At 43.7% G+C, this 25,039-nt stretch overlaps 1 protein-coding gene across 3 annotated transcripts in view; it reads right to left on the bottom strand.

Annotated features, from left to right (window-relative positions):
* Positions 1–681: 681 nt before the first annotated feature.
* The window catches only part of DLGAP3 (DLG associated protein 3), a 1,018,817-nt gene continuing 994,459 nt past the window's right edge, over positions 682–25,039 (bottom strand). For all 3 annotated transcript variants that reach the window (XM_069223793.1, XM_069223790.1, XM_069223789.1), the window contains one exon: positions 682–10,071. In XM_069223793.1, the coding sequence (XP_069079894.1) occupies positions 9,853–10,071 (219 nt within the window). In that variant the 3' untranslated portion in view covers positions 682–9,852. The remainder of the gene's footprint in view (positions 10,072–25,039) is intronic.

Below are 25,039 nucleotides of genomic sequence, written 5' to 3' on the forward strand. Positions count from 1 at the left end.
TCAGCCCCTCTTCCCTAAGTGGAGACAGTATGCAGTCCCATGTGTGGTTTTGGGCTTTTCGCAGGATCCATTTTTAGGGAGCGATACAGGAAACCAGCGTAGACCTCAACACTTACAGACCCTGCGATCTAGAGATGTAACAAACAAGATCCTAGTACAAAGAGGAGACGTAAAAAGTTCACAAACATGCGCATGTTAGGTGTTAGTCTTCAGAAATAAGCATATCTGTTCTTTGTCTGTCCCAGTAAGTAGGATAGAATAGCCTTTTCTTGCTATTGACAGATATTCCCTGAAATAGATTGTGTTCATGTGACATGATATTTGTGTATGTGGTAACGAATACTACAACTTGGATTAGCTTGGATGCATTGGAGCTGAGCTTAGATCCTTGCATGCTTGCAGTAATGTCATCCAGTCATGTCTACTGAACTTCTAGTCAGCAATTCACATAGTTGTATGTCAAAATACAATGTAGAAGAACACTATGCCTCAAAAATGTTGCAGCCAAAATACTGACTACTAAAATATCATGAAAACAAGTACATAGAAGTAAGTACATTTACGCCACATCTGTATACATAAAAAAAATATATTGTCAAGGTACATGTATGTGGAGTTAAGAACAGTAACACCCCCAACCCTTGGCGAGTGTAGATATATGAACATGCTCAGCATTAGGATTCCCTCTGTGGTGATAGTACACTCTACAAACAGAACAGAACACACACATGCACCCTGTTAGACAACAATGCAAATGGGGTTAAGTAACAAAAGAGTAATTTATTACATTACAACTAGGATATAACAGTAAAAACAGAAGCACATCTCACAGGCACTGTACACTGGTGTCCTACAGAACCTACAGGTGAAAGGGACCAGGCCATTCTTTGCCCTCTGTGGTGATAATGCTGGGTTGATGCTGACTGCTCACTGGAAGACCTCCAGCATCCAAACCTCAAGAGGGGAGAGCTCCGACCTTCTTTGGGCCCTCATCCTCATCAGCTGTGCTCACATGAGACACGGGTGAACATTTGGCACTCATGACTTGGCATGTTCTGTTTTCCCCTTGTCTAAACGTTACTCTCACATCCAGGAAAAAAACGGAAAAACAGACAAAACAATCTAAATAGCCGTTGGTATCAACAATGGTTACTAAGGTGATGGCGTTTGCCATCGAACTGATTTCAAATACATTATATGAAAAAAGAACAGATAAACGGTGAGTGGGTGTGGTGATTCAGTTGCAGAAAACCATGCTTGGATTGCAGAAACCCTTCAAACAGAAAATGCATAAGCAATTTTATTATATAAAGTAATAAACCTGTACCCCCTTACACAGCCCACTCTCGAGGTATCTCATCTTCTGAGTCCAAAGTCACCCCTCACTACGGAGAGTTTATTGATTCCACAACGCACGTGCCCTGCGTTTTTTCATTTCTTTTCTTTTTTTGCTACCTGATATTTCTTCTCCGTAGGTGGCGTTCAACAGTCCACCGGTCTCTCTTGAATCTATACTTCTAACGCCTTTTTTTAATTCGAAGAATATCGAATATTTAAAAAGATGGCGCCAATATATTGGTCCATTCATGTGGTTGCAAATGAAACTGGAAGAAAGTGGTCCCTCTCAGAGGGCGTCACAGTGCAGGGGCGGAGATGGCTGCTCCTCCTCCGTAAAAATACAGTCGCAGTCAACATCCGATCAACAACGGGATTTCTCGCAACGTATTCGGCGCGCTTTTACTGTTCATCTGACGGCTGAGACGCGTTTCTTCACATTTCTTGTTGCTGTAATCAGAGGGGGTGGGGTGGGGTAGCGAGGTCACTGATTGGCATGCCTGAAAGGCTTGGTGAGGATGCAGATACGTCGTTTTTATGGAAGAAAGACGAATACCGGGTCAAATGGCAAGAGAAAGTCAGAGAAGGGAGAGGAAGACATTGAACTAAAGAGCAGAGGTAGAGAGACAGAAAGAGCGAAATCGGGTGACACTGACACTAAAAGAAGTGCAATGGCCTTGAATTAGTCTTATGCCAGGACACACTTCCCCCATGGTAATGTTGTTGAGATGTGGGACGTTTCTTAAAATGTTATCCTGATTTGGGGATTGAGTATGTTTCATATTAGGGTCTCTTAGGTAGGGACGCGAGGGTCAGATCCAAGCCAGATTTTTAGAGGTACCACAAAAGTTACATTTACATACAGTTGTTTTAAATGAGGCACATTTTCAAGATCAATGGTAATCTGGAAAGTCGGGCACGGATCTGGCACTCCAGATGTGCCTGCTATCTCTGGTCGGTGTGCTGTGCTCATGAAGACATATGCCACATTTGAATAGAGACATTATCCCAACCTTTGAATATCCATTTTCTAGTCTTGGGATTTCCGCTCAGATGTATAGAGTAGGAGGCAACTGCCTGTAGTTCTGCATCACTTCACTTTTGACATGAGAGGGAGCTGAGTGATTACCTTGTGAGTAAAGCATTTAGCCATCTGGTCACCACCGTTCTCCGCCTTCTCCCTTTCAGTATAGACAGGCTATAGGCTATTGATTTAAAGGTCTGTGCTAGCCCCTTTCATCCCAAGCAGAACCTGCGCATGCAAAGAGAAACTATTAATAAGTAGTCATTAAAGTGAACAGTTTCAGACTGTGATTGGATGCTTCTTTCCATCCAACCAGAAATGAGGAGGTGTTTCTTGAAAATGTGTATTTATTGTTCCAATGTGCATAAGCAACTAGTGGCATCGCTAAGCTACAGAGCATCAGGGCTCTGAGGAGGCCGGGTCCCTATGGGTCGCAGGCCTGGGATTGTTTTAGAACGGACATTGAAACAGGTACCTATCGGGCCCTATGTTCATATCCTTAACTTTACTGGGATAAACTCTGGCGATTTCTGAACAACTGATGCAATAAATGTTTAGGTAATCCATGTCAGTGATTTAGTTCCTTCTTTTATTCAACATGTTTTACTGAATCTTACACTCCATTAGGGTGTTAGCGATTGCCAGGATGCTGTATTTTTGTACTCTTTTTTTTTTATTGAGCAAAACATTTCATGTTTTGAAATGAGTCGCATCCAGATGTTTATAACGGCCACAATTAAGAGGTATAGAGTTGAGGCTGAAGGCGGTGCGAGTTTCTCGCTGTGCCTGTCATGGGGTGAAAAAGGTGTTCAGAAGACATGGTCATCCAATCCTTGGCTTCTCTCCAGAGCACACACAAACAACCATTGACAAAGCCAATAGCCAAGGCTGGTTATAGTTACCTATCAGTTTTGGTGTTATTATATCTGGATGCAATAACAGGAAGCCCAGAGAGACACCAAAATACTGGTCAGATGGCTCACTGTGGAAATTACATACATTTAGTTTACATGGTTAAGCCATGTCTATAACTACATAGGCCACACACCTTTTAGAGAGCCCCCACCCCCAGTTTTTTCATCCCACTTAAAGCTCTGCAGAGCATGAAAGTCTGCTAATACATTATGTAACAGCACAGAACTTTCATACAGTGCTCACTGTAAGATAAATCACCTCTAACATTATGGGTTTAGTGTTTGTGTGGTGACATATTTACTATGTAACTTATAGCCCATAGTCCTCATCACATTGTCCATGTACCTCATTCTTGTTAAACTGCTCCCGCACCTAGAGCCCCACATTATGTCTATGTGGCTCATGATGTCTTTCCTTGTGATCCAAACACCTCACACTGAACCTGCCTCTCAATCTCCTTTCACTGCCTGTCCCCATGCTTCAAGCTTCGTGCTCTGTATGTTATTGTGTTTCAAGTTCATCACATTATTTGTGCACAAGTTCACACTGCTCACAATGTCTGATGAGGTGTCTCAGTCTCATTACAGACTCTGATCATGTGTCTCAATCTACATACACTGCCTATATGCACTAAGCTTTTGACACTGATGATCTGCACAAATCTACTCACTCTGGCTTTCAGTTGCCACAGATACACCAGACTGTCTGTTCATGTGTTTCAACGAGCCCCCCACTGTCTGGCCATGTGTCTAAGTCTCTTTATTCTATGTGCATTCAATTTCCTGGCACTGTCTCTGTGTGTTAAACTACTTCTCCTGTCTTTACACTTCTCCAAACACATTCAGCTTCCTGTCCATGCACAACCACATGCCTTAGCACTTTCTTCCCAAGTGCAGCAAGCTTCACACACTGTCACAAACTTTTCATACTATCTCACCATGTCTCTCAAAATCCTTATGCAAAACATTCGGGCCACGGCGAGGTGAGTAGTAGTTTTTAAGGCGGGAGTGTCGCGTTGAGGAACGTGTGACTATAGGCACACACCCCTCCCGGAGGACCTATGATGCAATTAGCATAAACACTGAAAATTTGCCCAGCAGAGCATTGACACTGATGGGTATTATTTATTTAATTTAACTTAATTGGTATATAGCACCTTACCACACTAAATAGTAAAAGTACTTCTACTAGTGTAAGGCGCAAAAGGAGTGATACTAGGGAGATCACTTTGGTCCTGAAGAGGAGTTTAGGGGTAAACTTCGAAACATGTTGACCACTAAGGAGGACAGGTACATAATATACCCACCCTCCTCACACCCCTTTTTAATCATACCACCCCTGTGAGACATATTAAACTAGTAATATCATGCAGAGGGGGAGTATTTTTAATTTACCAAGACCTCACCACTCCTATCCTTTTCTAGCATCTGCATCGCTGATACCAATAGGGCTCCCACATATTTCGTCGGTCGCAGCACGCCTCGGTCTGCAGCAGAACAGGAAGAAACCCATTGATGAAGCATGCCACCATGGGGTAACCCTGGTGGGTGAGGGTTTTTCTAACAAAAAAACTTTTTTTTCTGTGGAAGTTTTTCCCCTCTGGATTGGGTCTTAAAATACTTACACTGTTTGACTATGTCTCAACCTTAAACTGTCTTCCCATCTATGTCAAGCTCCTAACAGTTTGACGGTGTGCTTGTCAATGTTTACACTTTTTGACCACGTGTCACAATCTCCTTACGCTGTCTTCCCATATGCACTAAACTACTCATACAATCTTTCCACTGCCCCATATACACCAGCTTATATGCCCATGTGCCATACCATGGATTGGACTTGTTGCCTGTGTGCATCTAGCTCCTGGCAATGCCCTTAAAACTTAAGGTGACATTCATAAAATAGTTTGGTAGATGGTGTATTTTTCATGGTACCTATTTAGACGGTTTACAAGAAACATACCTGTTGGAATTTGTTGGTGACAAGGCTTTGCTAGTTGTGTTATTTTGAAATGTATTACAGTAAATACCTTGTTTAAAGGCTCAGAAAAGGAGCCTTGAGAAAGGGTGCAGGTCATAATAGATTTATTAACAATGTAAATTATTTATTGATGGTACCATACTAATTTTAGGAATTGTGGTGCATTTTAAGATTATTTCACTGGGTGAAAAATGCAGATCCTCTGCTGGGATTTGATAAACCATCCTTGAGAGAAAACAGTTTTCTCGTGATTTCTCAGGAAACTCGTGGCTAACGGTCTATAAAATATAATGGCACTCATTTTCTATGAATTCAAATATTCGTTCTTTATCCATGTTAGAAGAAAGTCTGACATAGTGAGTAAAACATACTCCAACACCAAAATCAGTCTGTCCATTGATTCCCCACTGTTCTACACTAGATTCGCAATTGATGAACAACAAGAGTGCTGTTTTATTTTCATGGAAAACAGAAGCATTCCTTCTTACCATGTTGCTGGAATAGGAGCCACTAAATTTAAAGCAGTCCCGAAGGAGCGGGATGTAAATGAGCATTGAGGGGTTAATCCATATAAAGCTGTCATCTCCAGTAGCATATCTATGGTTTCCAGGACCAGGGATACGCAGGAACAGAGCAAGTATTTTCAGCAAAAAAGTGGAAATTTGCACATGCATTTCAAAAAGGCCATGCCCATTTCTCAGACAATATTGATTTTTCTTTCAGGTACTAACTATATTTCCTATGGAGATATTGACTGGGTAGGAACCAATCAAAATGTAGCAATTTCGTAGCGTAGTGCTGCATGATTTACAATTTAGATTTATGGACACTTTCCAATAAGAGTTGGTCTTAGTCTGAGGATCTTCAAAGCACTACTCATTGAGCCTAGACTACTGATTTCGTGTGCTGTTCTAGCTCAAAGAAAAATTAAGCCCTTCATTGATCCAGAATTTTAACAGCCAACAAACTACAGCTGATCCAAAATGCAGACGATGGTTCAGTTCTAGAGCAAGTGAGTCACTCTCTCAGAAGTTCCTAGAGATTGAATTTATTTGACAGTGTGAGCCAATGAATAGATTTGGATCCCAATAAGAAGACTGAAAGCTGTCACCCTTAATTTAGATACAGGACATGGAGGCAGTAGCCCCTTTCCTTAACCTCAATCTTGAAGGGTCTTTAATAATCCAATGAGTTGATATAGAATCAATCAACATGTGCAAAAGGCTCAACAGCATGCAACATGCTGCTTGTCTGTAAGATGCAGTTTCACCCTAAAAGAGTTGTCTACATTTCCAGAACTAAGGATACTCAGGAAGAGTGCAAGTATTTTCAGCAAAAACATAGAAATGTACCCATGCATTTCAAAAAGGCCATGTCCATTTCTCAGACTTGTATAGTAATCTGGCTCTGTCGCTAGGTGGCATTCTAACAATTACCTTGCCTTACAGAAGCATTTTCGTTGTGAAAGCTTGCTATTTCTGTTGAAAGTACTGACTATGGTTCTAACCTCTGATGCATTTGCACCACGTACTAGGATTAGGTGAACAAAGGAGAGCAGGTCCGGTCCTGTCCTCGTGTGTTGCAAACAGCACCCTATTTTTGAAGATCGGCTCGGTGGTGCATTTGACATGTAGGGGCAGAGCCACGATTATCAGTGGCTATGTAGACATTTTTTGTTACTTTGGTGGAGCAAGTGGGTGATATCCAACAGTGAATTTTAGTGTGTACATATAACACAGTTGTCCCCTAGCTGAATCACTAACTTTGTGACTGGGTCTTTTAAAAAATGGTTGTAATTGCAATTCTTCCTGTTTGTGTAGGAGATGCTAAATGCTGCTTAAGGTCCACAGCAGTGTTTCCTCCATCACAATGGTAGTGGATTCTACTTCACATTTAAAATGTCTTCCAAAAGTTACCAATGGACTCTAAAGAAGGCCCTGTATCTTTAATATCCTCATTCTTTTCGGAAGATGAAGCAGAATTTTGGTCTGTGACAGGGCAGTATGATGAGGGCTGGAAAGATATTGTTTTGACCATGACTTGTTGAACTTTTAGCAGTTTTAAGGGGAAACTTTGTGAAAGTCACTGGTTATACCGGGTCTCCTCTGGTGATGCTATGTCACTTTGAGTTTGACATAATATGGTTGGATATAGGGTAGTCTGTTTCAAAGAGCTCCCGATGTTGACATATATTGGAGCTGAGGCACAGAGAGGTGTGAAGTGATTTGCCTGGTTTCACGCAGTTTGATTAGGAACTCAGGTCCCACGAATGTATGGCCAACAGGAGTAAAATTAAAAAATCCCCAAATAATTTAAAAAAAGGTTGAAATGTTGCTGGGGGCTGGTACTCTGGTGGTACAGCTGAAGGAATGCCATACAGTATCCTTTATACCAGCTCTTCTGTCTGAGGAAATAGAAAGTGGGGACTGAGCAAGAAGGCTTGTGGGCCAACACATGTGAAGCTCCCCAAATGGATACTTGGATGTCCCACAGAGACCCCTGACTTCCAGTTCCTTAGAAATGGTGAAATGCCACGCTGTCCCTCAGGATCATCCGCGTCACGGGTTACGAGAGCAGAACCAAGCTGTGCTATCTAGCAGCCATTGACACGGTTTGAACTGGGACAGTATTCGACCAAGCATTAAAGCAGACTTTTGCAAGTCATTTCTGGTGGTATATGGACATTGCGGAGTGGACTCCTTACAACCCTTGATGCAGGACGAGGCAGTCACTGTTCCGAAGGTGGGAGTGACTGCATGCTTTCTCACATATGTAACAGTAGCCTATCTTGACTCCTCTCCCACAGCAACCTTAGCTACTCTAGTCTCACCTGTAAGGATGTACATCTACGACTTATAGGGCAGAATTGGTAATAGTCTCTAGCAAGTTTCTGATTTTGAAAATTGTACCCTTGGTTTGTAGGACCTGCTAATGGACAGCAGGTGTGAAGGGACTGATGGAAGCAGAGAACTTAACTAACAGTGAAAATCTGGTTCTTCCCTTGTACAGGTTAATGTGCACAAATGGAAGCCAGGACTGGGGCAACGCCAGTTACACGACTGACGTGATGGTCAGACAAAAAAGTGGTCCTTTAATAGCAACAGACGTTCAAAAGATCATTTTTTTCCGACCAGTGAATGCACCTTTTGATAGAAGTGAACAGCAATAAAAAGAAACGGAAAAACAGAGACAGTACGGGGAAGACCCAGAGATATAGAGGAAAGAATGCACAGAGGACAACGAGAGTGAAGAAAAACAAGTCACAACAAACGCTCCTTATTTCAAATGGAAATACAGACTGTCTCGGTACATCCATGACGCACAAAACCGAACCGCGCCGCGCTATCGCTTTGCTCTGGCACCAGACACCCACAGGCAGGTAAGATCCTCGCGCGCCGTGGCAGCCTGCCCCAGTAAGGGGCTACAGTATGAAAGGGTTAGCGTGCTGCCGGGCGCGAGGAGCGCACACTTATAATAAAGTGTTACTGAGACCTATTCCCTTGTATCCGTACGAATGACTACGTTTGGCACATGGCACCAATGTCAGGTGAGTTATACCACCGGCGCGGTATAACCTGCTACAATGCAGCGTAATGTAATAGAAAGCTAGGCTCCTACAGCTACATCCCTGTGCAACTGGGATTTAGGACACAGTGGCTCATTTCTAAGGATTCTAAAAAAACAGGAACCCGCTGCAATGGCCGGGCTCGCGCCGCTACTTCGAGCCTCAAAGGTTAAAAAAGCTTTTCCACGGGATGTGCTGTGATTTTAGGGGTTGGAGGAAGCTGGGGTGCAGGGACGTTGGAGGGGCGGGGGCGGAAGAGAAAAGGGGAGTGGCAGTTGATTATATTTTACTCTAGTCCACGTTCAACAATAAATCAATGCTACCTAATAAATAAACAGGAGACTGCATCGCGCTTACCTTCGGGTTGCTCCAGAGAGCCACGAGACAGGGGTTGCTAATCCATGCACCCCTCTCCGGCAAGCTATACCCCTCCCTTGCAATGAGGGTAGTGCTGTCACCTTAAAAATGCAAATTACAATATTTAATTATAATAAAATCCGGAGCCAAAAGGTGAAAGGAAAAGAGAAGGAACAAAATATTCCACATTCCACAAGGCCTATATGCAAATATGTATAATAACGATTAAAGTTAAAATTTCAAAAAACAAAAAGGTATCATTGCTCTTCAGTGGCGCAGATGCTATCAGGAGAGTCCTCTGTAACAGTTGATTTGGGACTAGCGGGTTGAGTGGAGCCGGCCGCTGTCGCAGTGGTCAGCCGGAGTCCCGGCAGTTGTGCCTTTAATACGTCAGTGCAACGTCCCAGAAAGGTACCCTAGAAAAAATATCTATGCTATATACTTGAGAAAGAAGGGCTTTCCTCGAACAGTTGCCACTGCCGGCCACTGATTTGAGGGTACTACCAGGTGGATGTAGCCATCCCAGTAGAACACAGCGGTGGTCATTGGGTATTTTTCCTTATATTTATATATTTCTCTTTCTATATATATATATATTTATAGGTATGTACAGTACAGCTAGAAAATATATATATATATGTATATATATATATATAGGATTAGTTGTGTGTTTCCTGGTTCACAGTCTGGTCTGAGCTTCCGGGATGTAGATTTCGATGCTGTCGGCGCTTTCCGTCGCTGAGTTCTGGCGGTAAGATGCTGCCCGCTTGGCTGCCAGAAGCCTCTTCCTCGCCTCCTGCCTCTGCCTGTCCACCGAGTCCAGGGACCGGTCCTTCACGGGATGAACCCGTGCCCGTGGAGGTTTCTTTGGTATTGGAGGAGGAACTTTCTTCTCCTCCTGCAAAAGAAAAGAACAAAAGATATCAATGCAGCACAGAAACACCTGAAAATCCATTGCTTTGCTCCCCGGGTCCCAGATCCCTTCTTACCAGGGGGTTCCGGCTGATATTCATAAAATACACAATGGGGGTCATTACGACCCTGGCAGTCGGTGCTGTACTGGAGGTATTACCGCCAACAGGCTGGTGGTACCTACCTCCACTATTATGACATTGGCGGTTAGGCCAAAGCCAAACCGCCAAGTCAACACATCGACCCTCACGACGGTAAGACCGCCGGGCTGGAGACTTCACTCTCCAGACCGGCGGCTGTCTGTAGGCCGCCCATGGTATTTTGACCCCACTCACCACCATGGTTTCCGCGGTTTCTGTACTGCCACGGAAACCACTATAGGGGTGTCCCCCGCCCCCCTCCACTACTCGAGAGTCCTCCTCCACCCTCCCCCTCCCGACACTCCTCCCCACATATACACACATACATGCACATACATACACACCCATACACACATGCATACACACATTTACTCGCGCATGCATACATACATACACACTCACTGCAAAACTCACAAGCATACATCCAGGCACATATGCATGCACGTCTTCAAACAGTCACACACACACCCCACACACACAGAACACTCCCCAACCCCCTCTCCTGTCAGAGAACCCGACCTACCTGCTTGCAGGGGGTCCTCTGGCAGGAGATGGGACGCAGCGCTGCTGCCAACAGCAGTGTCCGACAGCAAAACACCGCCAGGCTGTATCATGGAATATGATACAGTAGGCGGTGTATTGCTGGCGTTGCTCTGCTGCTGGCAGCAGTGCCACCTTACTGCTGTCCCCCGCCATGATCATTGCCGGAATTCCGCCAGCCTTCTGGCGGAATTCCGGCTACGGTCATTATGCCATGGACGGTCGGTAGCCAGGGCGATGGTATGTTGGCAGCCGTCGCCATGGCAGTAGGCGGCATTTGCTGCCAATCTCATATATCTCTACGCATTTGCAAGACCCAGGAACAAACGTTTAAAGGAATATTTTCTTATTTCCCAGCCAAATAAGTAAAAGGAAACATGCTAAAAACAGCACAAAATGGTATGAACAGCAATACATTTGGCTTAAAAAATCACTTAATTAGCCTAAGTAAAACAAAATAAATCCACAAAATAGTGCTCCAGTAAGGAACAGTACACATAGCATAATTTAACTGAGCCCTTTTAAGAACCTCGGAGACCTGCGCTATGTCCGACATGCTCAAAAGGGTGTCAGTTTTTTTTCTGCTCTTTAAGTAAGATTCTGAACACAAACCTGATTTATTAGCAATATATATATTTAAAAAATGTTTGCCTTTATTTTATCTTTGAGAAAGTATCCTTGTTTCTTGACACCTTTTACTGAAGAAAAAGTGTTTTTCTTTGACTTTCCTTAGAGGCTTTTTGCCTCCCTGTTCTTTTTTGGCCACTATGCTGCTCTTTTTAATGTATGCCCAGCTGTGGTGGGAAGATGTTAAGTAATGATGACCCCTCCATTTGCACGGGGTGCCTTTCTACCCTCCACCATCAAAGGCTGTGGTGTTCATCAAAAAATGTCCTATAGCGTGGGAGACAGGGGAGGGGTTTAGCTTAGGGCTAAGAAATATGCTATTGGGTGCAGAATGCCACCTTCAGCGTGTATTTCTGCTTCGGGAGGGGTGGGAGAAAGAGGCCATCATTCCACCACCTCTTCTTATCTGGAGGCCGTTTCTGCCTCTTCTAAAGGTGAGTGGCAGCAACTCATCACCAGCACTCACAATTCCAGAGGATGTAGAGGCAATCAGTGTCAAGGCAGTCAACACTGAGCAGCGGAAGGTCGAAGTTGAAACGTGCACACATGTTGACATCAAGGGCATGAAAACTTTCTTGGTCGATATCAAGACACCCATCGAGAGATTAATCAACATTCTCTGATTAACCCCCACTTCAGCCAGAACTGTGGTGTTGTATATTGAGAAGACCAGGAAAAATATTATTCCTCTGTTACCTTCTCCACCAGAATCTGCTGATATGGTGGTTTTGGTCTTGTTGGAATGATGACCAGCCCCCTCCTCATGCATCGTTAACCTCTCCACAGAAAGCCCAACTATCCATAAAGCCTTCTTCACAGTTTCTAGAGCCTCTTCTTCTGTTTCACCAGGAGGATTTCAGGTCTACAGACGAGTTTTATCAACAGTCAAGCAAAAGATCGCAATCTGAGAGTTCACGCAAGAGATATAAAGAAGAGGAGCCAGAATATGTCTCATGATGCAGTCATCAAGATTCTTCTAATTCTGGCTCATTGTCCATGCAGGAGAAGACAATGCAGGCCTTCCCATGTGGAATAAGATTCTGTATCATCCTCTTCATCTGGTTGGTGTGAGTTTTCTCCAGCTAGCTTCTAAGGTTTCTATACCATCCAGGGACTGACCAATTGACAACGTCATCACATTCCATAAGTTTTCCAACAGGGCTTTGAAGAAGTTTACTCTTAAGAGTGGCACTCCAGAAGTTAGTACTTCCATCATAATTTTTAACCTATCCAGACAAAACCATGGATTTTCCTATTTTTCCGTTAGTACAAAGTATATTGAAACCTGTGACAGAAACCTTCATGAATCCTTTCTCAGTTCCAGTACAGAAAATAAACGCACAAAAGTATTTCTTTAGGACTTAAGTCAGCTCTAAGGATGTTTCAAACATTGTGGCATTACTAGCAGCTTACCTCTGCTAAATGAGACTGTTTATCAGCACCTGGATGACTGGTTATTCAAAGCTTCTTCTCGCCACAAGCCTCTTTAGCATTTTGAGCCCACAGTAAGCCTATTTTGCAAGCTAGGGTTTCCCTGGAATTTGAAAAACTCATCACTAGTCCTATTCAAACTATTCCATACTTAAGAGCGTTCATAAACATGGGAAAAATAAAAATGTCTCTATCTTAAGACCTATTTTTTTGCATTCATTATAACTGCCTACAACTACGAACTGTACACTGCCTTTCAGTTCGTCTCTTCTGGGATTCCTGGCCTCACGCATCTCTCTGGTCTTGGATGTAAGATTAGGCATGAGATAACTACAAAAAATGTTTGAAGATCGCTGGTTCTAGATTCACGAGATGGGATGACAAGGTACAGCTGTCGTGTCGTGCCCTCCAATCCGTGCGATGGCAGTGCAAGAAGAAAAACCCTTTGGCTGCAGTTCCCTTCATCCGGTGATTCTTTTCCAGACTGTGGTGACTGATGCGTCTTCAGAAAGACAGAATGCTGACATGGCAAATCGTACTGCTCAAGAGTTGAGGACGCAGTCAAGATAGAATACCATATCAACTTGTTTGTGCTGAAGGGGCTCGCTTTTCTCTGAAATCCTTCTCCCAGTGAACGAGCTAGCTCCTCTTCTTCAGACAGATAACATGTCGTCTATGTAATATCTAACTAAGTAAAGGAATATGAAATCCAGGGTCCTCTCCCAAGAGGCTCAGATGCTCTGTCGCTGGCTGCTTGCCAGAGGAATAAAACGGACGGTGAAGCATCTTCCAGGCTTCAAAATACAAAAGCAGATGGAGTGAGTTGTCATTTGGTGGAACAGCATGAGTGGGATGTAAACAATGGGGTGTTGCCAGGGATCTTCTCGTATTGGGGCATCCAGGAATAGACATGTTCGCGGTGGAAGAAAATGCGAAATGCCACTTTTACACCTCCAGATTTACAAAACCTCAGTCACTGGGGAATTCACTTTTGATAAGTTGGTCAAGAGGAGTTCGCCACACATTTCCTTCAAATTCTCTTCCATTTAGGGTGTTTAACTTGTTCAGACTTAGCAAGGTGAAGATGATTCTCATTGTACTGGACTGGCCTCGTCAATGGCGGTAACCAGACCTTCTTCAAATATCCATTCTGTCACACAAACGATTTCCCATGGAAACGTACGTCTGAGTCTACCACCACTCAACCTGACTGCCTGGCTCTTGAGGTCATACCATCTAGACACTTGAAGTTGCCTGATAACTGCATGGCCATTTTGAGGGAGGCAAAGCACCTTCTCACAAGGTCTTCCTATGCATTCAAGTGGAGAAGGAGTAACAACAGGCAAGTGGGATCAGGAACATGCCAGGAAATAACAGTATGTCTTCTTTATCTGCAAAAGGTTGCTTTGCTGTATTCCGTTGTTAAAATGCATTTGGCTACCATCACTGCTTACCATAATGCATTTGTTTCACCATTCTAGTGATTAAGGATTTTCTGAATGTTTTTGTTTTTTAAAGCGTATCACAAAATAAATTGATGGATGGAGTGTTGAAACTTTTCAAACACTCACCCCAGTTGCGGATCTGGGTTTAATCCATCATTATTTTGCTTGCACGTCAACCCAGTTCAGACCCAGCTATATTTAAACCAGTCTTGACTCTTCTCCCTATGGGAGCAGTCCAGCCCGAACTGCCAAGCCAAGTCCTCCCTGAACAGGACTCAAACATCATGGGACTGGTTTCCAGATATCACTCTTCATCAACCAGGCTAGCTCGATTCCAGTGGTGGCGCAAACAGGGGACCCACATCTGGGCATTCCCTAGCCACTTAGAGCGCACAAAGCAATATAACGAAATAAAATGATGGACAGAGTATTGAAACATTTCAAGCACTCACCCCAAGTCATAGATCTGGGTTTAATCCCTCATTATTTTGCTTGCCACATCACCTCAGTTCAGACCCAGCTATATGCAAATCAGTCTTGACCCTGCTCCCTATGGGAGCAGTTAAGCCCAAACTGCCAAGGTAGGTCCTCCTTGACTAGAGCATTCTGGGACCGGTTTCTCGATATCACCCTTCATAAACCAGGCTGGCTTGAGTGCAGTGGAGCAGCAAGCAAGGGACCCACGTCTAGGCATACCCTAGCCACTTAGGGCACACTAGGCAATATCACAAAATAAAATGATGGACGGGGTGTTGAAACTTTTCAAACACTCACCCCCAGTCACAGATCTGGGTGTAATCCATCCTTATTTTGCTTGCAACGTCACCCAAGTTCAGACCCAGCTATATGCAAATCAGTCTTGACCCGCCTCTCTATAGGGGCAGTCCAGTCGAACTGTGCCCCTGGATTCAAGCTAGCCTGGCTGATGAAAGGTAATACCCTGAAACTGGTCCCAGGATGCTTGTTTCGGTCCAGGGAGGGCCTAGCCTGGCAATTCGGGTGGGACTGTTCCCATGAGGAACAGGGTCAAGACTGATTTGCATGTGGTTGGGTCCAAACTGGGGTGGCATGGTGAGCAAAAGAATGATGGATTAAACCCAGATCTGTGACTGGGGGTGAGTGTTTGCATTGTTCAGCACACTGTACATCATCTTTTTGTGTTGCGAGAGTTGCCCTAAGTGGGAAGGGTATGCCCAGACATGGGTCCCGTGCTCCCTGTGCCACTGGATTTAAGCTAGCCTGACTGATGAAGGGGGGTACTCTGAAACTTGTTCCAGGATGCTTGTTTCCAATCCAGGGAGGTCCTAGCCTGGTAGTTCAGGCAGGACTGTTCCCATGAGGAACAGGGTCAAGGCTGATGTGCATATGGCTGGATCCAAACGGGGGTGGCATAGTGAGCAAAAGAATGATGGATTAAATCCAGATCTGTGATTGGGGTGAGTGTTTCCATTGTTCAGCACTCCGTTCATCATCCTTTTGTGTGGCCAAAATATTTTTTAAAGTGTTTCTTCCAATTAGAAGACCTTCTTCTACCTGGGAATTAAATGTAGATCTCACTAGTTAAGGGGATTACCCTTTTAAACCAATGCACAAAGTTGATCTACGTCATCTTTCATGGAAAGTGGTCTTTTGAGCACCAGTTACTTCTACCAGAAGAGCGAATGAGCTTTATGTTGTCTGTATTGATGAATGATTACATTTTTTCACTGTAATAAAAGATCACCAAAACGCTTCCTTATTTCTCCCAAAATGTGGGCCAGATTTACACATAAATCAGACTTTCTCTTTGCCTACCTTTTTCCCAAATCCAACATCCTAAGTGAAAAGGCATTATGATATTATTTGCACAAGACTAAAGAGCTTTGTGAAGTTAAACAAGTCATTGTTTATCATTGTGCTATCCATACTTGTTTAGCCTAGTCTACGCAGACTACAGCCAGGTGGACAGTTTCTTGCATTGTCACATGTTATGTGAAAGCTAATAGACCCTTCCCTGGTAAGACTAAAGCTCACTTTACTAGGAGAAAGGCTGCTACTGCAGCTTTAATGAGGAATGTCCATATTCCTGACATTTGTAAGGCAGCCATTTGGAGATGAGTCCACACTTTTCCTAGGCATTATTGTCTGGACGCTACCTCCAGGATGGATACTGTGGTGGTTCATGCTTCACTTTGTAATCTGTTTGCCTAAAGGTTAATCTCTTTGGCCATGATTGTGCTGTTAAGGTTAGGCTTGGTTGCTATCGTAGACAGCATTTTATAAATATAAGAAGAAGTTCTGTGGTGCAGAAGGAAACATTACTTACCTGTATTCCTACTTCATCACACTGGGATTTCCATCGGAATTTAAAAACAAATCTCTCCACAGTTGTTAAACAGGTGACTGTTCTTATATATCTTTCTAATGCTCCAAAAATGGATTGTCTAACGGACACCCTCCTGGCCATGATAAGGCAGTGCAGTCAGCCAAGGTTCTTACAGACGCAGAATTGAATGACACCATGTGTACTATTTTTATACAGGAGTACTATTTGCTGTTTTTATTTTATGTTACTTAAGCTATTTTAAGTGACATTTCTCAGTCAAGTGTAATGCTGTTTATATCATGTTGGCTGTCTGGAAAACAGTAAATGTTGCTGGTTTGAGCATGTTTTATTTTATTGATTGGGCTGCTGTTGGAAATGGCCCATTCTGCAAGGTTATCTCCAATCCTTTTGCCATTCTCCTCCTATTTTTCGGACCCTCTTTTTGTTGGACTCTGGGCACTTTAGCACTGCTAATCAGTGCTGAAGTGCACATGCGCTCTCCCCTAAAACGTGGTATAATTGGCTTACACCTATTTGGCTTATGTAATTTACCTGTAAGTCCCTTGTAAAGTGGTATACCATGCATCCAGGGCCTGTAAATTGCATGCTACTAGTGGGCCTGCAATGCTGATTGCGTAACCCTCAGAAGTAGCTTTTCAAACTTGTCTCAGGACTGCCACTGCAGGGCCTGAGTACGCAGTGTATTGCCACATTGGCTTGGCAAGTTAAACTACTTGCCAAGGCCTAAACTCCCTTTTTACTACACCTAGGTCACCCCAAAAGTAAGCCCTAGATAGGCCTATGGGCAGGTTGCTGTGTATGCAAAAGGTAGAACATATACTTGTATGTGTGACATTGTACGAAAGTGCCTCTTTTGATATGATCACACCCCCACTTTTTGCCTGGTTACTGGTGTAATTTGGACTGAAAGTGCACTTGGTTCCTGCTGACCAGGAACCCAGTGCCAGATCTCTTTCCCCCAAAACTGCACAGTTATGTTTCCCAATTGGCAGAACCTTTAGCACCCACTGTAAGTTTCTAGTAAATGCCTCTGCTATGTCTCTGTCGATTCCCAGACATAGTAAATGACCAGGAAAGTAATTTTAAATGCATGTGCTAGACACTGATGCCAATGAGGGATTTATTAATAACCAAACCCAGAGGGCACCTTGGAGGTGCCCCCTGAAATTTTCCAGCTACTATTGTGTTGGCTGACTGGCCCTGACTTGTTTAGCCACCTTAGACAAGTTCTGCCCTCCCCCCCCAGGTGACAGCCAGTGCTCATGAGCGCCAGAGACAAAAGCCTGCACTGGGCACGGGTGTTAGCACCTCACCCAGGTAGGATGGACACTCCAGGGCAGGGAGCTTCAAAGGCCAAGCAACCTTTGTAATACAACCTAGGTCTCTCCAGATGGCAGAGATGTCCAATCTCCCCCTATCCTGACCCCACTTTTGGTGGCAGTACAGGTGGGAAAATTAGTCAGATTAGGCGGTGTGCCCACTTCATGCCAGTCCTAGTTCTAGGGTGGACAAGCTGAAGTGGACACTACTTTTTAAATTCCTCCATCTTGTTTGGAAGGAATTAAGCCAGTAGGGTTAGGGTTATGTCCACTTCCCAGCTAAAGTGGTCAGAGGAAGGCTGTAGTCACCCTAAATGTGGTCAGCCCTTTGGCTACCACCTGGCCCTCCCTGTAACACCCCTAAATTGAGTATTTAGGTGGCACCCCTGAACCCTAGAAAGCAGATCCTGATGACCTGATAAGAAAAGGACACACAGGAGTAGCACTTGCTGAAGAGGACAAGAAGAAGCAACTGACTTGGTACCAGCCCCACCAACATGCCTGTTGACCTCGAAGGACTCCACCCAAAAAGACCCGTCCTGCAGCTGAGCATCCAATAAACCCAGGAGGACTGCCTGTCTTCCACAAAGACTCACACTTCTGTGAGCAGCGGCTCTGCTCTGCAACAAAGTCTCAAGAAAGAACCCTGCAGCCTTGGGAACAGCAAATCTGACACCCAAAGTGACCTCTGTATCCGATGCCCAGGACCTGATGTGAAGCCAATCAAAGGTGCCAGCAAGGTTCACCAGCTCTCCAGAGTCCCGAGTCCACTCAGGTTTCACCCCTTTTGAACTCCCTCAAGTTGCCTGCAGCCTCTGCATGCAGGCCCCCTCTCCCGCACACTTGTGGTGAGAGAAAACATGACACCTCCGGGAACCGCTGCACACATCACCCCAGACCCAATCTGAGGTGGGACACTGGTGCCAACAACGTCCCTTGGTTCCTCTGTGCTCAAGTCCACCCTGGTTTAATTCCTGCTTGGATCCTCGAGGATGCCTGCAGCCTCAACACACAGGACGCTCCTGACCACGAGTGCTCTAGGACAGAGAAACCCAATGCCTAAGGACACCCCTGCATCCATCGCCCCTGGGCCCTGGAGAAAAAGACCAAAGGTGCACCTACAACTCAGAGCACCCCATGTCTACAACCATCCTGCTTTTTGTCCCTGACTGGCTTCTTAGCCAGAACCTGCAGCCCGCAATCCCGAGGACCATTTCCCATTGAAAACTATTGGGCACTCAATGTCTTGCTGCACCCCTGCACCCGGCCACCCCAGTGCCGCCCGGAGTAACCTGCTGAACTTAACTATCTGAGATTGGCCTCATAAATCGATGTTAAGCATGTGTTTGCTGTACATTGTTTTCCTGCATAGGTTAACATAGAAGAACTGTGAAATTGCACTAAATGTCGATTTTTGAAACTATAAAGTATTTATGCTTGAAAACATACTTCCCTTGTAACAAAGTACTTAGGTTTAAATTATATATAAACAAAAGTTGTATTTTTCTAAATTGGTCTCAAATTTATTCTTTGAGTGTGTGCCTCATTTATTGCCCCGGTGAGTACAACAAAAGCTTACCACTATCCTCTGATAACCCTAACTGCTCACCCACAATACCACAAAATAGAGCATTAGTCATATCTACTTTTGCCTCTGCAAACCAATTGAGGATTCAGTGGACTCAGCACGGTGTACTGCTTTTTAGTGCACCATATAGAGAGCCAGCTTCCTACAGACATGTCCTAGTAGTGACAAACAGCCTGTTCTGTTTTTCACTACTGTGAGTGCTACTTCTGTCATAGGTTTGCACTGGAATTCCCTTTTACATGTCTAAGTGGTAATTTCTGATATGTTTGGAGTAGCGTGGGAATGTTTGGTATGTTTGGAATGGTAGTGAGAAATCCTGCTTACTGGTGTAGGTGGATTTTACATTACTGTTTTAGACATGCCCCTTTTAGAAAGTGGACATTTCTCTGTGTTTATAACTGTAGTGCTTTTCAGCTTGACTCTAATCCATGTCTGGGGCAGAGTGACAGCTACACTTGGTCCATACTTTCCAGACAGCCATCACACAGGAAAGGCTGGGTGTGACAGACAAGCCACCTGCATACTGATAGTCACCCTGGGCTGAGGGAAGGGAAGGCTGTTCTGTCATTTAAACCAAAGATCTTTGTTACAACCTTACATACCAATAGGCTGTGTCTTGCCCTCACACAATGGCTGATTACCCCGTACTGATGTATGGAGACTGGGCTAGGTTGAAGGGGTGTTGTGCTTCACTTGAAAGAGTACCTTTGAAGTTACCCCCTGAACAAAGGCATTTTTGGAGTATAAGTGCAGGGACTCTGACCCTATGATCTGAGAGCACTTTAGAACTGGAACTCAATGTCTGTCAGAAGGACTGCTGGACTGCACAAAGGACCCAACTGGACTGCTCTTCTGCTGTTGCCCTGCCACCTGCTGGACTGCTTTTCTGCTAGTTGCCTTGCTGCCAGCTGCTCCCTGACCGTGATCCCCCAAGGCACACAGGTACTGCCAGGAGGCCACTGGAACCATTTGGCCTGGTTGTGTGCTGGACTGTCTGCAGCTTCTTACCCTGGGTCCAGTGTTCTCAAGGTGATCCTGCAACTGTGCTTGCCTTCTAAGGTACCCATTCCTTTCTGCTGCAATTTTATGAATACATGCCATGTTGATATTTATACAGTAATTATATCTATTTTGCAGAGTGGTTCATATGTTTTCTACTGTAACCGACCAGCTGCACCTTATGCCCTGATGTTGTATTTTATGACATCTGGATTCTTGTATAAGCAAGGTAATGAGTGCTAATTCAGGATCTTTGCAGCACACACAGTGGTTATTATTATTTTTATTGGTCCATGTTTGCACACTAATTATGGTCTAAGTTGCTTTGTGGTGATTTACATATCTACTTGCTATAATCTAATGTCTCATATGATCAAGGTACCTGGTGGCCGCCTGATGCTGTTGGGCTTTTCCCTATGACAATACTGAGTATTACTATGGTGATTGCACAGTATGCATAGTGTATACGATCTATGATGTCTTTGGTACAATGAGATGCGTTATATCATAAGAAACTTATTTTTATATTACCTTGAGTGGAGTTCCTTTTGTGGTGTATTCATTGTGTCACTGGTAGGAGTGTGTTGTGCAAACACTTTACACATGACCTCTGGTATAAGCCTGTCAATTCTGTGCCAAGCTACCAGGGAGTGAGTACAGGTTACCTATGGTGTGTAACTTACTCGCCCTGACTAGAGTGGTGGGTTCTGCCTGGCTGAAGTGCATACCCTATGCCTGGCTGATGTGCATACCCTAGCCAACCAAAACCTCATTTCTAACAGTTGGAAAATTAGAAAATCTTTTTTTTAAATTAGTGTTCTGTGATCTTGCACTTGCAGAGATATTTTAGCCTTCATGAATTCAGGGGAAATATCCTTGGTGAAGAACTGGGATTACAGATAAGTGACATTTCCTTTCTTCCTCTCTATTGCATAACTACACAATATATTTTCAACCTCTGGCCCTCTGTTGAACATTCTTGGTCCTGTTCAGGACCTATTTGTCCAATCGAACAATGTCTTCAATTTTCTCTTCTTCCTTACTTTACGCTTGCCCTTTTGCACTATTTCTACTTTGGTAAGACCCTTCCACTCGTGTCTTTTACACTTTTTTCTGTGCACTTCCGTCTCCAACTCTTCTCTTTTCGGAAAAAAAATGTATTGTTTATTGCTGCTTGCCACTCGCTTCTGAATTTCTTTTTCATACTAGCCCCAATTTCTAAAAATGCAAAGGAATTATTCTACACCTAGAGATTTACATCCTCGTGTAAGTCTAAATTTAGTAATTTTGGAAATTCAGTAAGGATTCCCAGGGTATGCATGTTCCCAGGGTGCCGCAGGTTTCTAGGTATAGCCCTTGAAGATTTTTGTGCACTTGCAATTATGATTCTGCTGAGGCATTATCACATGCACTGTTTTATGGACAGCAGTGCATATGGAAATGCCAATTTTTTTGCATTTGTAATTTTTTAAACACCAGAGTGAAAATAATTTTCCTCATGGAGAAAACCCACCTCTTACATTCCAGCACTTTGGGTGTGTTCCCTCCACTTCCCCTCCCTGGCAAGGAATTTCCTCCAACCTTTTGTAGAGGTAAATCTATGTCCTTTTCCAAGGGGGGACTGGACAGAAAGAATAGCTACAAAGTTGTAAATTAGTAGGTGTGCACAAATAATCAGGTAATTCAAGTTTTGAGACACCCACTCCACAGCCACTAACAGTTCTTGAAGGTTCCTTTACTGATACTAAGGGCCTGATTTATACCTTTTTAGCGCTGCATTTGCGTCATTTTATTGATGCAAAGCGGCGCAAACGTACAAAATTCAATTATATTGTGTGTTTTGCGCCGCTTTTGCGTAAAAAAATAACGCAAATGCAGCGCTAAGGAAAATGTCACTTACCCAGTGTACATCTGTTCGTGGCATTAGTCGCTGCAGATTCACATGCTGTGCACATCCCGCCATCTGGTGTTGGGCTCGGAGTGTTACAAGTTATTTTTCTTCGAAGAAGTCTTTTAGAGTCACAAGATCGAGGGACTCCTCCCATTTCGGCTCCATTGCGCATGGGCGTCGACTCCATCTTAGATTGTTTTCCCCGCAGAGGGTGAGGTAGGTGTTGTGTATGCTAGTAATAGTGCCCATGCAATGGAGTGAATACGTATGTACATAATGTAGTTTAAAGTAATATATTTACAAATTTACAAATGTTCAAGATCAACTTCTAAACGGCTACAGGCTCCCGTGGAGGCGGGTGGGCGCATGTGAATCTGCAGCGACTAATGCCACGAACAGATGTACACTGGGTAAGTGACATTTTCCGTTCAATGGCATGTGTAGCTGCAGATACACATGCTGTGCATAGACTAGTAAGCAGTTATCTCCCCAAAAGCTGTGGTTCAGCCTGTAGGAGTTGAAGTTGTTTGAAACAATGTTCGTAGTACAGCTTGACCTACTGTGGCTTGTTGTGCCGTTAACACATCTACACAGTAGTGTTTGGTAAATGTATGAGGCGTAGACCATGTAGCTGCCTTACATATTTCGGTCATTGGAATATTTCCTTGAAAGGCTATGGTAGCACCTTTCTTTCTAGTTGAGTGTGCCTTTGGTGTAATAGGCAGTTCTCTTTTTGCTTTAAGATAACAGGTTTGAATGCACTTAACTATCCATCTAGCAATCCCTTGTTTAGAAATTAGATTTCCTGTATCAGGTTTTTGGAAAGCAATAAATAATTGTTTTGTTTTTCGAATTAGTTTTGTTCTGTCAATGTAGTACATTAACGCTCTTTTGATGTCTAATGTATGTAGTGCTCTTTCAGCTACAGAATCTGGTTGTGGGAAGAACACTGGTAATTCTACTGTTTGATTCAAGTGGAACGGTGATATGACTTTTGGTAAAAATTTAGGATTTGTACGTAGAACTACTTTATGCTTGTGTATTTAAATAAATGGTTCTTGTATGGTAAATGCTTGAATCTCACTTACTCTTCTTAAAGATGTGATGGCAATTAAAAATGCAACTTTCCATGTTAAGTATTGCATTTCACAAGAGTGCATGGGCTCAAATGGTTGACCCATGAGTCGTGTTAAGACAATGTTGAGGTTCCAAGAAGGTACTGGTGGTGTACTTGGTGGTATAATTCTCTTTAGGCCTTCCATAAACGCTTTTATGACTGGTATCCTAAATAGAGAAGTTGAGTGCGTAATTTGCAGGTAAGCTGAAATTGCGGTAAGATGTATCTTAATGGAAGAAAAAGCTATCTTTGACTTTTGCAAATGTATTAAGTATCTTACGATGTCTCTGGCAGATGCGTGTAAGGGTTGAATTTGATTATTATGGCAGTAATAAACAAATCTTTTCAACTTATTTGCATAGCAATGTCTAGTGGTAGGTTTCCTAGCTTGTTTTATGACCTCCATACATTCCTGTGTAAGGTCTAAGTGTCCGAACTCCAGGACTTCAGGAGCCAAACTGCTAGATTCAGCGATGCTGGATTTGGGTGTCTGATCTGTTGTTTGTGTTGCGTTAACAGATCTGGTCTGTTTGGTAGTTTGACATGAGGCACTACTGAGAGGTCTAGTAGTGTTGTGTACCAAGGTTGTCTTGCCCATGTTGGCGCTATTAGTATGAGTCTGAGTTTGTTTTGACTCAACTTGTTTACCAGATATGGAAGGAGTGGGAGAGGGGGAAAAGCATAAGCAAATATCTCTGACCAACTCACCCATAACGCATTGCCCTGAGACTGATCTTGTGGGTACCTGGATGCGAAGTTTCGGCATTTTGCGTTTTCCTTTGTTGCAAATAGATCTATTTGTGGTGTTCCCCAACTCTGGAAGTAAGTATTCAGTATTTGGGGGTGAATCTCCCATTCGTGGATCTGTTGGTGATCCCGAGAGAGATTGTCTGCAAACTGATTCAGAATTCCTGGAATAAATTGTGCTATTAGGCGAATGTGGTTGTGAATCGCCCAATGCCATATTCTCTGTGCTAGGAGACACAACTGTGTTGAGTGTGCCCCTCCCTGTTTGTTTAGGTAATACATTGTTGTCATGTTGTCTGTTTTGACAAAAATGTGTTTGTGGCTTATTATGGGTTGAAATGCTTTCAGCGCTAGAAATACTGGCAATAGTTCTAAGTGATTTATGTGAAACAGTTTTTGGTGAGTGTCCCATTGTCCTTGGATGCTGTGTTGATTGAGGTGTGCTCCCCACCCTATCATGGAGGCATCTGTCGCTATTACATATTGTGGCACAGGGTCTTGGAAAGGCCGCCCTTGATTTAAATTTATATTGTTCCACCATTGAAGCGAGGTGTATGTTTGGCGGTCTACCAACACCAGATCTAGAAGTTTACCCTGTGCCTGTGACCACTGTGATGCTAGGCACTGTTGTAAGGGCCGCATGTGCAACCTTGCGTTTGGGACAATGGCTATGCATGAGGACATCATGCCTAGGAGTTTCATCACCATTTTGACTTGTATTTTTTGTTTTGGATACATGGCCTGTATTACATTGTGAAATGCCTGAACCCTTTGTGGACTTGGA

Source organism: Pleurodeles waltl, chromosome 3_1 (genome assembly GCF_031143425.1).
Source record: "Pleurodeles waltl isolate 20211129_DDA chromosome 3_1, aPleWal1.hap1.20221129, whole genome shotgun sequence".
NCBI classification, from domain to species: Eukaryota; Metazoa; Chordata; class Amphibia; order Caudata; family Salamandridae; genus Pleurodeles; species Pleurodeles waltl.